The sequence below is a fragment of the Oryctolagus cuniculus genome, chromosome 7, assembly GCF_051225735.1.
Source record: "Oryctolagus cuniculus isolate XC-2025 breed Fujian yellow rabbit chromosome 7, ASM5122573v1, whole genome shotgun sequence".
Classification (NCBI taxonomy): domain Eukaryota; kingdom Metazoa; phylum Chordata; class Mammalia; order Lagomorpha; family Leporidae; genus Oryctolagus; species Oryctolagus cuniculus.
This window is the reverse complement of record NC_142873.1, coordinates 47,226,510-47,241,396: the sequence shown is the minus strand read 5'-3', so window position 1 is coordinate 47,241,396 and position 14,887 is coordinate 47,226,510. Positions and strand designations below refer to the sequence as shown.

The 14,887-nt window shown below is 43.5% G+C and overlaps 1 protein-coding gene across 23 annotated transcripts in view; it reads right to left on the bottom strand.

The window, feature by feature from the left end:
- Positions 1 to 14,887, bottom strand: part of POGZ (pogo transposable element derived with ZNF domain) — a 60,412-nt gene that overhangs the window by 7,336 nt on the left and 38,189 nt on the right. For 10 of the 23 annotated variants that reach the window (XM_051856070.3, XM_051856077.3, NM_001375378.1 and 7 more), the window contains 7 exon segments: positions 14,454 to 14,744; positions 14,159 to 14,377; positions 9,702 to 9,808; positions 8,893 to 9,230; positions 8,354 to 8,508; positions 931 to 1,031; positions 265 to 411 (listed from right to left, as the gene is read on the bottom strand). In XM_051856070.3, coding sequence (XP_051712030.3) covers positions 265 to 411; positions 931 to 1,031; positions 8,354 to 8,508; positions 8,893 to 9,230; positions 9,702 to 9,808; positions 14,159 to 14,377; positions 14,454 to 14,744 — 1,358 coding nt within the window. 23 annotated transcript variants of the gene reach the window in all.

The window sequence follows — 14,887 nt, the reverse complement described above, 5'->3', positions numbered from 1 at the left end:
CCTGGCTGACTCCTGACCCGCTGAGCCTCACTCAGCCTCCTGAGCCCCGACACTCCTGCTCGGGGCCCGGACACACTGTCTTCTGTCCTAGCTCATCAGCTCATTTTCACCTCCAGCCTAGTGCATGGCATGTAACTGTAATTTAATACATTTTTATGAACACGTCCATTATCTTCTCTACCAAGACTGTCTGCCTAGTTCCGCCCTGGGCCCAGCATCCATAAATCAACAGATGAGCATGTGGGACTGCCGAGTGCCTGGTACCTGGTGCCTCATGTAATGCTGTTGGAATGCATTGCCATTTTTGAAGACCTTCAGGCAATAAGGGCAGAGCAGATGCCGGGTGTCCTCATGGATCATCCGAAAATGGACATCTACCTCAGAGTAGAGTGAGGAGCGATACTGACACACCTGAGTCACATAAGAGGGAAAATAAGGCTAAGAGTGAAGTGAACAAGTAAGGCCTCAAAAAAGAGGCAGCAACAAAAATTTTAAAATTTGAAAAAAAAAAAAAAAAAAGGTTTCCTAAATGCATAGAAGTCCAATTATTTTTCTGAGTTTGATGGCAGGGCTATATTTGTCAAAGATTTAGCTGTGACTTATGATAAAAATGGGCGATGGGAAAAATCTGAGGATAATCCACATTCTGTAACTAAGAGGGGTAAAGCTGTTTCTGTCTCTGAAAGGCAAGTTCCAGAGATGGACACTGCCTTAGGACATGGCCACATTCCTGGGCTGGGTAAGTATTATACTTGTGGTTATGTCCTTTTATGCTTTTTCCTGCACAGAAAAACGTTTGTTGCTTCATCTGACTCCTCAGAGTTCTTGAGCTGTGTGCATGCAGTGGGGGGTTAGCAATATTCAACCAGTAGATGCTTTGTCTTCAGCCTTGGAGTGAAAGGGCTGAGCCTCGCTGGGGGAAGGCAATACCTGGCAGACATAAGGCATCTCTCCAGGCTTATGAGTATCCTTCATATGCTGGAGAAACAGTGGCTCACTCTCAAACGCCCACTCACAGATCTTGCACTTGGCTGTAAGGAGAAAAATAATCAATAAATCCTCTGGAAATAAGACTAAAGTCCTGCTGGCTCATAAACTTCATTTTCTCTCACTCCCGTTTCTCAACAGTAAGTCACCCTTAGGTTCCTCCTAGTCTTTAAAATGCTTCCATCTTAACCTCTGTATTGCTTGTAACAATTTTATAAGCTCAGACCTTCTTACCAAAGCTCCAGGCTAGACTGTGAGTGACCTACAAGATACTGAAAACCAGATATGCATCCATCAGCTCTAACTCGCCATCCTCCTGCTCACCTCTATTTCCCTTCTCACTTCCCCATTTCTTCCTGAGTTCAAAACTCAGGTACTGTTGAGGGCTCCAACCTCTGTATTCTGTAACTTTTATTTCAAAATGTACCTAGAAATTGTTATTTCTCTGTTCTTTCATTCAAAAACTTGGCAGAAATCCACACGACTTCTAGTCAGCTGCCTTCCCTTTCTCCTCTCCCCAATGAATCAGCTGCTATTCTTAATACACCATTGCCATATGAATTGTTTTAAAATACTACAAGACTTCATTCCTCTACCAGGACAGTGATTATCCTCTACTCACTAAACACCCACTAAATGAGTACAAATTAAGAATTTGCCCTCAAAAGATAGACAACTACTAACAGAAGTTCTTGCTTTGCTATAAGGACTACAGATTCTTTTTTTTTAAGTATTAACAATTCCCAGATAATTATAATTTGAAATTGGCCATTCGTCAACCCTATCAGGATGCAAATTCTAACTTTTTGGCAAAAAACTTTACACTGTTACATACTTTTCTTCCTTTCATTTGATTTTCAAGTTTTGCAAATATAGAAACGTAACCTTAAAGCTTTAAGCATTTGCTGGACAATGTTCAACACCTCCCAAAGATACGTGAAATGGAAATAATTTATTTAAAGTAAAACAAACTTGGGCAGACACTGGGGTACAGGGGGTTAAACTGCCACTTGGGATGCCCACATCCCAGATTGGAGTGCCTAGTTTGAGTCCTGGCTCCTCTAGGTTGTGGATCCAACTTTTTTGCATGACATATGCGAGAGACACTGGGTGGAGACCCAGATGGAGTTCCTGGCGTTGGCTTTGGCCTACCCTATCCCTGGCTGTTGGAAGCATTTGGGGAGTGAAATAGGGTATGGATCTTTCTCTGTCACTCTTTCAAATAATTAAATCTTAAAAAATTAAAAACAGGGGCCGGTATCCCATATGGGCGCTGGTTCGAGTCCCAGCTGCTCCACTTCTGATCCAACTCCCTGCTAATGGCCTGGGAAAGCAGATGATGGCCCAAGTCTATGGGTCCCCCTACACCCACACAGGAGACCTGGAAGCTCTTGGCTCCTGGCTTTGGACCACCCCAGCTCTGACCATTGCAGCCATCTGGGGAGTGAACCAGATGAAGATCTCTCTCTGCCTGCCCCTCTTCCTCTTTCTCTGTAACTCTGCCTTTCAAATAAACAAATATATCTTTAAAAAATAAATAAAAAAATAAATTAAAAAATGCAAAAGTCAGGGGTTCTGGGGTGGGTATTTGGTCTAGTGGTTTGGAGTGCCTGGGTTTGATGCGTTACTCCCAATTCCAGTTTCTTGCAGGCAGACTCTGGGAAGCCACTGGTGATGACACAAGGAGTTCCACATGAGAGACCTGGATTGGGTTCCTGGCTGCTGGTTCTGGTCCAGAATAGTTCTGGACATTGTGTGCATTTGGGGAATAACCAGTGGATGGAAACTGTCTGCCTCTTGAATTAAAGAAAAAAAAAGCGCCAGTGGTTCTTCTGGGGTCCAAGGAACAGACCTCAGGGAACCCAGGTATCCTCTGAAATTATTTGCCAAAGAGTCAGTGTGTACTTTCCTAGGAGGAAGGTTCACAGGTTTTATTTACTCTCAAATTGCTCTGTAATACATTTAGAAACAATGCCTAGGGGGAAATAAGGTAAGAAATAAGAAATTCTACCTTGCGGAATGAGGAAAAGCTGTAAGATATGAAACTACTCCAAAAATTTATGGAAAATGTAATTAAAAGTTAAGTTTATTTCAGTGCAAAAAATTTTGAAATCCACACAGGTTTTTCATAATATGCATTTAATCAACTTTTTGAAGACCCCCTCATCTGCATGGATTTCAAAATTCTTTGTGCCAACATAAACTTACCTTTTTTAAAAAAACTTTATTTTTTATCAACTTGAAAGGCAGAGTTCAGACAGGGAGAGAAAGACGGAAAGAGAGACCTTTCATCCACTGGCTTACTCTTCCAATGCTCACAAGAGCCAGGCCTGGGCCAAGCGAAGACAGGAACTTCATCTGTCTCCCACACGGGTGACGGAGCCCCGACCACACAATCCACGACATCCTTGACAGATATGCCTCCCACAGTAAGCACCAGCAGAAAGCTCGTGTCAGGAGCCAGGGTCAAAGCCAGGCTCTCAGATATGGGATGTGGGTGTTATAACCAACATCCTCACCACGAGGCCAAATGCCTGACCCTCCACAAACTTTTTGAAATACCTTCATACCTAAGCTGAACCCTCAAAAGAAACGGGTATGCCAGTCGGAGGAGCCAGGAGACGAGAGCAAAGGCATGTGTGTGTGGGAGCTCCTGGCATGTCTGGGAAGCTCTCAGGAACTAGCCTGACAGTATTTTCTCCTCCTCCCACTTTGCAATTCACTTTTAATTTATTTCTTTTCTAGAACACATTTTCTTTCTTTCTTTTTTTTTTTTTTTATTTTTTGACAGGCAGAGTGGACAGTGAGAGAGAGACAGAGAGAAAGGTCTTCCTTTGCCATTGGTTCACCCTCCAATGGTTGCCATGGCTGGCGCACCGCGCTGATCCAATGGCAGGAGCCAGGTACTTATCCTGGTCTCCCATGGGGTGCAGGGCCCAAGCACTTGGGCCATCCTCCACTGCACTCCCTGGCCACAGCAGAGAGCTGGCCTGGAAGAGGGGCAACCGGGACAGAATCCGGCGCCCCGACTGGGACTAGAACCCGGTGTGCCGGCGCCGCAAAGCGGAGGATTAGCCTAGTGAGCCGTGGCGCCAGCTTCTAGAACACATTTAAGCACTTGGTGCTTTCCAACCTTCTGTCTAAGCCTTTCTTATCCAATTTGTTTTTCCCAGGTAATCTCATTCAATCTCAAAAGCTTTTCCTATGACCTATGTAGCAAGCTCTATTGTCATAGCAGTCATACATTATCGATAATAACATCTGTCGTATCTCATTCTAAGAAAGTTAGTGAGATATGATAGCAACCCCTGACACATCAATTCTAAAAGGGAAGGAGCTGGTGTGGAGAAAGATTCAAAACGGAGAATGAACTGAGTCCTCATAGTAGCTCTTCTAACACTGTCCCTCCTCGCACCGTCATCCTCACCTACTTGACACCTAACAGTCTGCTACTTTGAGAAAACAAGATTAACTACAGCTTCTGTCTCCTCTCCTCTAATTTATGGAAGACTAGTTCCTTTATGTCTATCTGAGTCATCCAACTCTTACTCTATGCATTCTAAAACTGTCAGTTAGTTAGTTCTCACTCTCTGGCCTCTCCCACAGCCTCGTCCTCAGGACATCGGAACATGGTTATTAAGTCCTCTCCAGCAACCTTCCCTCGATCCTGCATCCTCCTCAGTGTACTGCTCTTTCTCCTTTCTATGAATATTAAGATATTTTTGAAAGATTAGAAGAGTAATCTACATCTGTTACCTTTAACTGGATGCTAAGGAGGTAGGTGTGTGTATGCCAAGGTAATGATGCCGGGGGAACAGTGTTAAATATTTTGGAAAAAAAAAATGTAGCCTAGGATAGCCACCATAGAAAACAGGAATAAGAATCAAGAGTTGCTGGGGCCAGTGCCATGGCACAGCAGGTTAAGCCACTGCCTGCACCAGCATCTCATATGAGCGCTGTTTTGAGTCCCAGCTGCTGCACTTCCAATCCAGCTTCCTGCTGATGCACCTGGGAAGGCCTCAGAAGATGGCCCAAATGCCTAGGCCTCTGCCACCCAAGTGGGAGACTCCTGAGCTTCTGTCTTCAGCCTGGCCCAGCCCTGGCTGCTGCAGCCATTTGGGGAGTGAACCAATGGAAGGAAGACCTCTGTTTCACTCTCTCTCCATAAATCTACCTTTCAAATAAATAAATAAATCTTATAAAAAATGAATCAAGAGTTGTAATCATCTATGCGTGTTGAACCCCTATGGGACTAATGAAAGCTATGCAGCCTCTCCCCTGACAAATGCACACAATCTGCCATGTTTCCATGTGATTTCCAGAGGTTCACAGGAAACCTAACCATCAAGCAGGCTAATGTCTCTGTATCCAATACTAAACTATGAAGCAGCTTTGAGCAAACCCATGAAAGAACTCTAAAGTCACACAGACTCCTAAAAAGTCATGCAATGCCCTTAAACACGTGTGAAGAAACACACAATGCTATTCAGATCATACTGTTTCCACAGTGAAATGTAACTCCAGGCATTTGAAAACAGACTAGGTATCAGACTGTATTGAGGGCTTATGATTGTTAGGTCTTGATAAAGGTATTAATAGCTATACACAGAAAAATATCCTTAGTTTTTAAAGATACATATGAAAGGATTTAGGGGTGAAATGTCATGATGTCTACAATGTCATTTTCACTTTGGAAGATAAGAATCTGAAAGGGAGTTAACAAAAGAATCTAAGAACAAAATTGACGTATCTAAGGAAAGGTGTCCACCTGTTTGGGTCAACAACTTCTTTTTAGTTGTAAGTTACTCAAAATTAAAAATCAGGGATAACAGAGTGGGATCCAAGAGGAAAAAAAAATCAATGAGGGTAAGCATTATCTGTTTCTTTTATTTAAGGAAAACTCAATATATAACAACATATCCTAGAATGCTAAAATCACTACCAATAGTTAGGTATCAAAATGAGTCAGGTATTTTCAGTGGGAGGTGGCAAATGAATTATTCTGGCTTCAAATTACAGAGAATGAAGGATTTTGGGTCCTCATCTGAACCAAACTGGCTACCTTGGCACCACATTACAGTGGCATGACTGGTTGCATTACACATTCTAAGCCTACAGGATTAGTCCTAAATTCCACTGTATTCCAATATGGAAGTTACCTGCTAGTGAACACCTGAAATATGGCATATTCAGAATGAGAACTGTATTTCAGAAAATTAAAGAATGTTAAGATGTCACATTAATTTTTACTTTCTGCTACATTTCAAAATGATTGACAGTACTTCAAAATGTTAGTAGAAAACTGAATTAAAAGGTAAGTCTACAGGGCAGGCATTTGGTACAGTAGTTAAGATACTGCTTGGGAAGCTCATGTTCCATACTGGAGTACCTGGATCAATTCCCAGCTCCACTTCCATTTCCAGCTTCCTGCTAATGTGCAACCTGGGAAGCAGCCAAGTGATGGCTTGTCTTCCACATGGGAGACATTGATTAAGTTCCTGGCTTCAGTCTCGCTGTCCTGGCTGTTGTAGGCATGTGAAGGGTGAACCAGTGGATGGAAGATTCCTCTCTCTCAAATAAATAAAAAGACAAGTTTATTTTGGTGCAAAAAATTTTTGAAATCTAAGCATAGAAGAGTGCTTCAGAATGTTCATGGAAAATGCGCATTATTAAAAAAAACTAAGCATGGATTTTAAAATTTCTCTGCACCAAAATAATATTTCCATTTTTGAAGTATCTTTATATTTTTGATAGATTTAATTAATATACTATTAAAATTGTTTTTAAAAAATTTATTTACAATGACTACTGAAAAAATTAAAATGACATATAAGTTCACATTGTATTTCTACTGACCAGAACTAGCATCTAAGTCATTCACGAGAATCTCATTTACCTTGCCTATAGTTGGTTCAGGAACAGCCCTACGACCCAATCCTTACACACAAGAAACAGATGCAGGAAGACAGAGGAAGAATGTTCTCTTCTTTGGACAATTATGTGCCTGAGTGTAGAACATGAGATTAACTGCTACTGTGCTCATGATCCACACAAAAGAATGAAGAAACAGAGCAAGACAGTCAAGCTCTGAACTTGAAGCCGGCTCCCCACTAGATCTCTCAAATACAGAACCTAACAGATGTCTTTACTGCTTAATTCATTTTTAGTTAATTTGCAGGTTTATAAAGAAAACATGCACATTTCTCTATTATTCTTTTCATTATTCAACATGCTTCCAATCACCTAAAAACTTGTCTTAACTAATTCGCACCCACTTAAATCCTAAAAGTTTAGGCAGCATTTTCTGTGAAACCTGGCCATTAGGACCACTTCTGTTTTTTCTTTCTTTTCCCTCCCTCCCTCCTTTTCTTTCCTTTCCTCCCTTTCCCCTTCCTTCTCCCCCCCTTCCTCCCTTTTTTAAAGATTTATTTATTTATCTATTTGAAAGGTAGAGTGACAGAGAGGCAGAAAGATCCTTCATCTGCTAGTTCATTCCCAAAACGGCTGCAATGGCAAAGGCTGGGCTAAGTCACAACCAGGAGCACGGAACTCCATCTGGGTCTCCCATGTGAGTGGAAGGGACATCAGCACTTGGGCCATTATCCAGTGTTTCTCAGGTACATTAGGAGAGCACTAGGTTAGAAGTGGAGAAGCTGGGACTTGAACTGGAGCTCCAATATGGGATGCCGGCATCTCAAGAGACAATTTAACCTGCTGTGCCACAGTGCTGGCCCCTATCACTGGTTTCATACAATGTAAACATTCAAATATACTAGCTTATTCTCAGATTTTCCTACATTTACATAATTTTTATCTTTTCAACAAAACTGGACATCTCCTAAAGGTTATTAGATATATTCTTAAGTCTGGGTTCAAATTCTCAGTGTCATCTTACTGGAGATGTATTCTCTTAAGCAAGGGACTCAATACTGTGAGCTTGAGTTCCCTCATCTGTGAGGTGTACAGTGTAGGTAACACCCCAAACTCATCAAGTATTTCACTGAAAGCATTGTCTTAATGATGAAGTACTTTATCATGGTGTATTTTATCCTACGTATAGCCCATCAGGATACTAAGTGGAGGTCCAAATAAGAACAGCCTAAGCAATAAATCCTTGACATGTGTTTCTCTAGAGTGGTTCCTGAACAAATCCCCTAATAAATTAGAATCTAGCACTAAACTCAACTCATGCTTGAACAAAGTAGGCAGTAAGAAAACAGGGTCAGTAGAACTCAGTTGTGATGTGTGAAGTATCTCCTCTATACTGTTACCCACATGTGACTCAATAGAACAGGCTCCCCCAGTGCTATTCAGTGTGTGAAGAGCAAGGTATATCCCCCTAGAGTTTAAGAGTTCCCAAACTTACTAGTAGATTCATAGGGACTATGAACATTTTCCAAGTGACACTGGAGCTGGAAGGGAGTGGAAAACTGGCGGTAACAGTGTTGGCAGATAGTATGACCATCTACCTCACCATTCTGCTGATCAAGTTCTACGTGATGTTTCATATGGTTCATGAATCTGTAGCACAGCACAAAGTACAGAAAACATAAAAAATCAGTATCCTTTGATAAATATATGGTAGCATCACAGAACAAACATTGCCTGCTCCCTGGTACCCCACAAACTTCTCGTTTGTGACAGTCCTTTTTGGAGCCCAGAAAGACAACGGGTTCCTGAAACTAAGAAAACACTATGGAAGGAAATGCATTGGCCTCCTTTACTCTATCTGAAGTTAACTTTTATTACAATGTCTCCTTCTATAGAACTAGTTACCGTTTTATAACAATTCCCAGCAAGACAGCCTAACTGTTGGGATCATTCTTCAAATTCAAGGACTTAACATAAAAGAAAATTAAAGTCTTCTCTTGTCCAAGGCGACCTCCCAGGCTCTTCAACACTTACCGAATGTTGTTCTTCAGCCTCTTGGTACAGTGTGGGCATCGGAAAGATGTGGCGACCTTAGGGAAGTTCGTGAGCTGGGCTACTTTGCCACCGTCCCGTCCATAATAAAAGTCATCTACCAGCATAATGAGCTTGGTCTGCACAGCATCCCCCACATTCTCATTTGGCTCTGGTACTTTGGTAGGTGGTGACAAAGCAGGAATAGGTGTAGAAGAGGGTGTGGAAGCAACAGGAGCTGTTTTCTCAGGGGACGGTGGCTTTGTTGCTGATGCGACACTGGGTTCAGGATCCAGGGACTTTCCTTTCTTCTGATACTCAACCATTTCTGGGCAACAGTACTATAAAGAAGGAAGATATGGAATCATTATCCTGAGAGCCAGGGTGTGTTAACTCCTTCATTTCAATAACATTCCTTGGTAATATTTTAGTTCTAGGTATTGTCAGCCGGCTTTCATGCCTCAGTTTTCTACAGGGTTTACAGTGTATATTTACCCCTGCCTGTCTTATATCTCTTAACCACTCACATAATTTGGCCCCAAGCTCTCTGGTAGACGGTTCTGGTTATTTAACAAACCTGTTCTCCTATGCTAAGAAAGTAAGGTCACATATGTTCTACTGAAGGGTCTTTAAATATTTCCTGTCACATTCCAAAGTATGCAGCTCTTTTAGAACAGAGCAAGAGAAAGACAAACTTCCAAAAGCTTCTGGGTCATTCAGAGCCCCTGCTTCCTAGGCTCCCCACGTGAAGGAGGAGGTCTATGACGTGGCAGCCACTTAGGCGGGACCCCATCACAGGCAGGATGACTTACACACATGTGACCTCGCAAAGCTTCAGTGACACGGAATTGAGCGTTACACCGTGGACAAATTTTCCGTCCACCATCCTGGAGGTCAAATACTGGGATGGAAGAGGCCACTGCAAGAAGTAAGAATTGATAAGATTAATGTGACAATACTGGCAAGAACATACATACTCCCTGACAAGTATGCACTAGGTAAGGAAGCATGAGATCACCACGCTCGAAGCACACTCCTTCTACTCTTCTAATTCTAGGCTGGGAGTCGGCCAGCTGTAGCCTGTATATCAAAGGCAAGGCAGTCACCAGTTTCTGTTTGGCCTGTGAGGAAAGACTGACTTTTACATTATTTTTCTGGTTAGGAAGGATTTTTTTTTTAATAAATGGGGTCATACAGTATCTTTCCTAAGACTGGCTGGCTTATTCCACTCAGCACAATGTCCTCAAGACTCACCAGTGCTGTAGTCTATGTCAGAATTTCCTTCCTCTCCACTGTTGAGGAACGGTTTTTTGTTTTGTTTTTGGTTATTTTTACTCTGCAAATTGTTGAACTCTTTACTCAGTAGAGTTGGTCTTCCATGTATAAAGTTAATTGAAAATCAATTTTAGTGGAGAAGGGGACGGGCAATGGGAGAGGGAAGAGGTGGAGGGGTGGGAGAGTGGGTAAGGTGGGAAAAATCACTACATTCCTAAAGCTGTACTTAAGAAATGCATGAAGTCTGTATTCCTTAAATAAAAGGTTTCTTTGGGGGGAAAAAGAAAGAAAGAGAGGGAGAGAGAGAGGAAGGGAGGGGAGAGAGAGAGGGAGGGAGGAAGGGAGAAAGGGGGAAGAAAGAGAGAAAGAGGGAGAGAGGGAGAGAGGGGGAGGAAGGAAGGAAGGAAGGAAGGAAGGAAGGAAGGAAGGAAGGAAGGAAGGAAGGAAGGAAGGAAGGAAGGAAGGAAGGAAGGATTTCCTTCCTTCTGGAACCTAGTGTGTCACTGGATGTCTGGGTCACATTTTGCTTATCTGTTCAATCAGCAGGTACCTGGATTGTTTTCACTTTTCAGCTGTTGTAAATAATGCTATGAACATGAGTGTACTAGCATCTGTTCTAATTCCTCTTTTTTTTTTTAAGATTTATGCATTTGTTTATAAGTCAGAATTAGAGAGAGGAAAAAGTGTGCGCGTGTGCGCACGCACACACACACACACAGAGAGAGAAAGAGAAAGAGAGGAAATTCTATCTGCTAGTTCACTCCCCAAATGACGATGACAGCTAGGGCTGGGAGAGGCTGAAGCCAGGAGCCATGGGCTTCCTCTGGGTCTCCCACTTAGGTGGCAGGGGCCCAAACACTTGGGCCATCTTCTGTAGCCTTCCCAGGTACATTAGCAGGGAGCTGGATTGGAAGTTGAGCAGCCGGGACGTGAAATGGCATCCTTATGGGATGCCAGCATTGCAGATGGTAGCTTAACCTCCTGTACCACAGTGCCAGCCCATAGTCCTTCCTTTCAATCCTTTTGGGGATATACCCAGAGGTGGAATTCCCAGTGCATATGATAACTGTACCTTTATTTTTTGAAGAACCACCACACTGTTTTCCATGGTAGCTGCATCATTTATATTCCCCCAACAGTGTGGAAAGGTTCTACGTTCTCGACATCCTCACCAGCATTTTTGATTTTCTGTTTTTTTTTTTTTTTTTTTTTTTTATGGTAGTTATGCTAATAAGTTATTTCACTGTAGTTTGGATTTGCATTTCTCTAATGATAGTGATGCTGAGATTTTTAAATATGCTTATGGCCATTTTATACTTTTCTATGGAGAAATGTCTATTCAAGTCTTCTGTCCACTAAAAAAAATTTGTGAGGCAGAATAGACAGAGATAGACAAATGAACAGATATTCTCCCATCCGCTGGTTCACTGCCCAAATGCTCATAATGGCTGGGACCTGGCCAGGCTGAAGGTGGGAGCAAGGAACCTAAACCCAATCCAATCTCCCATGTGGGTGGCAGGAACTCAATTTCTTGAGCTATCACCACCACCTCCCAGGGTCTACAATAGCAGGAAGCTGGAGTCAGAACCCAGGTATTGATATGGCACAGGTATCTGCCCTAGCATCTTGGCCATAAAGTTAAAACACCTGCTCTTTTGCCTATTTTTAAAAAAGATTTAATTAATTAATTAATTAATTAATTTTATTTGAAAGGCAGAGTTACAGAGAGGCAGAGGGAGACAGCCAGGAGCCAGGAGCTTCTTCCTGGTCTTCCACACAGGTGCAGGGACCTAAGGACTTGGACCATCTTCTACTGCTTTCCTAGGCAATAGCAGAGAGCTGGAGCGGAAGTGGAGCAGCCAGGTTTTGAATCAGCACCTATATGGGATGCTGGCATGGCAGGCGGTGGCTTTACCTGCTAGGCCACAGCGTTAGCCTCTTGCCCATTTTTTAATTGCCAGTTTACTTGAGTTGTAGGAGTACTGCATTTTTCTAGATATTAACCACTTACATATATATAATTAGCAAATATTTTCTCCCATTCTGTGGGTTGTCTTTTCAATGTGTTGGTAACAGTACTTTGCTGCACAAAAGTCTTAAATTTTGATGTAATACATTTATCCTTTTTTTTCCCTTTTCTTGCCTGTTTTTAGAGTCATCTCCAAGAAAGATAAACATTGTCAAATTCAGTACCACGATGATTTTCTCACTTATTTTCTCCTAAGAGTTTTACAGTTTTTCTTGAATTTTTAAATCTTGATCCAATCCAATTTGAGTTAATTTTTGTATTTGGTATAAGGTATGGGCCTAATTTCATTATCTGAAAAATTAATATCCAGTTTTCCCAGCACTGTTGGTTAAAGGTTTCCATGTTTTTAAATAGCTGAAATAAAAGCAAAAGAATAACATTTTCTGGGGCCGTTGCTGTGGCTCACTTGGTTGATCCTCCGCCAGTGGCACCGGCATCCCATATGTGTGCCGGGTTCTGGTCCCGGTTGCTCCTCTTCCAGTCCAGCTCTCTGCTGTGGCCCGGGAGGGCAGTGGAGGATGGCCCAAGTGCTTGGGCTCCTGCACCCGCATGAGAGACCAGGAGAAAGCGCCTGGCTCCTGGCTTTGGGTCAGCGTAGCTCCGGCCGTAGTGGCCATTTGGGGGGGGGTGAACCAATGGAAGGAAGACCTTTCTCTCTGTCTGTCTCTCTCACTGTCTAACTCTATCTGTCAAAAATAAATAAATAAATAAAAGAATAAAATTTTCTGACACAGAAAATTACATGAAACTGAAATTTCAGAGACCCTGAGTATTCTCAGTGGAGCACACAGCCATATTCACTAATTTATGGGTCATCTGTGGCTGCTTCTATACTACATGGCACAGATGAACAGCTGCAACAGAGCTCAGATGATGCACAAAGTCTAAAATATGCTGGGCCCTTGACAAAAAGTTTGTCAACTGCTGCTCTAGACCACTGAAAACCCTCACTATGCTCATACCCTCCTACTGAAACCCTCTATCCACAGGGCCAGGGCTGTGGTATAGAAGGTTAAGCTTCTACCCGCAGTGCCAGGATACAATACAGACACTGGTTCAAGTTCCAGTTGCTTCACTTTTTTTTTTTTTTTTTTTTTGACAGGCAGAGTGGACAGTGAGAGAGAGAGAGAGAGAGAAAGGTCTTCCTTTGCCGTTGGTTCACCCTCCAATGGCCGCCGCGGCCAGTGCGCTGCGGCCAGCGCACCGCGCTGATCCGGTGGCAGGAGCCAGGAGCCAGGTGCTTTTCCTGGTCTCCCATGGGGTGCAGGGCCCAAGCACCTGGGCCATCCTCCACTGCACTCCCTGGCCACAGCAGAGGGCTGGCCTGGAAGAGGGGCAACCGGGACAGAATCCGGCGCCCCAACCGGGACTAGAACCTGGTGTGCCGGCACCGCTAGGTGGAGGATTAGCCTAGTGAGCCGCGGCGCCGGCCGCTGCTTCACTTCTGATCCAGCTCCCTGCTTATGTGCCTGGTGAGCAGTGGAAGATGGTCCAAGTGTCTGGGCCCCTGCCCCATGTGGGAGACCTGGAAGAAGCTCCCGGCTCCTGGCTTCGGATCAGCCCAGTTTCGGCCGTTGCGGCCATTTGGGGAGTGAACCAGCAGATGCAAGAGCTCTCTCTCTGTAACTGTCTTTCAAATAAATGAATACATCTTAAAACAAACAAAAACCTCTATCCAAATCCCAACTTTAAAATCTTGTTCAGAAAACTATTTCTTCCATGAAGCCACCTTTGATTATTCCAACCATCTCTGATCAGTCAATCCATTTCACCAATCCATACATAGAATTCCTTGGAGCTGTTTTGGTTACACTTTTCACAACTGGCTGTACTCTTCACTACATTAGTATCTGTGAAAACAGACTGCAGCAACTATGTTCTTTTTTATTTCCCTCAGAGTATAAAATAAATACTTTATTAAAATTTTTCAATGACTGCTGCTCAGAGGTTCTCAGCCTACTGTACCTTTCATTGAAGACTCAGGTCCGCTGGTTCTTTGAGAGCTGTGGGCAGAGCTGTTGTTGGATACTACTGCTGGCCCAGGGCTCTGGCCCAGGGAAGGGATGGTGTTAAGGGTATTCACCAATTTGGCCACTTCATTGCTATTTTCACCTGTCACCCCAGGTCGCTTCACAGTGACAAAGCTGGCAATGCTCACTGCAGGTGGAGAGGGGAAGGAGGGAGCTACATTGACCAGGTGATCATCTGCTCTCCACCCGCCACCTCACCCCAGCTCTGCCACTGTCTTCCCAAGCCTTACCTAGTTTGGGATTTGAGGTCTGGTTGGACTGGCCTGGAGGCTGAACAGCTAGTTGTCCCAGTGAGGTCGGCTGTGTGGCAGTGGGAGTGGTGGAAGTGCTGGGTGTAGACTTGGTCTGCTGGGCCTGGGACTGTGGGACGGTGCTCCTAATGGTCAGAGTGGCTGGGATGACGGTGGTGAAAGTGTTGGTGGTGGGCCTCACTGGCATTGCGGAGCCTGGTCTCACTGGGGTCATCTGAGAGAACACCTGGGGAACTCCAACTGTCGGCTTAACAAACTGGGTGCCTGGGGCTTCAAAAGAGAGACAAAGAAGAGACAAATACTGATCAGTAAGCTCACCTACAACAAATGCTCCCTGCCTTGACTGGAAATACTAAGACAGGGAAAGATTATTTCCCCAAACTGACTGACAACTGTCAGGTTACTAGGAGTAG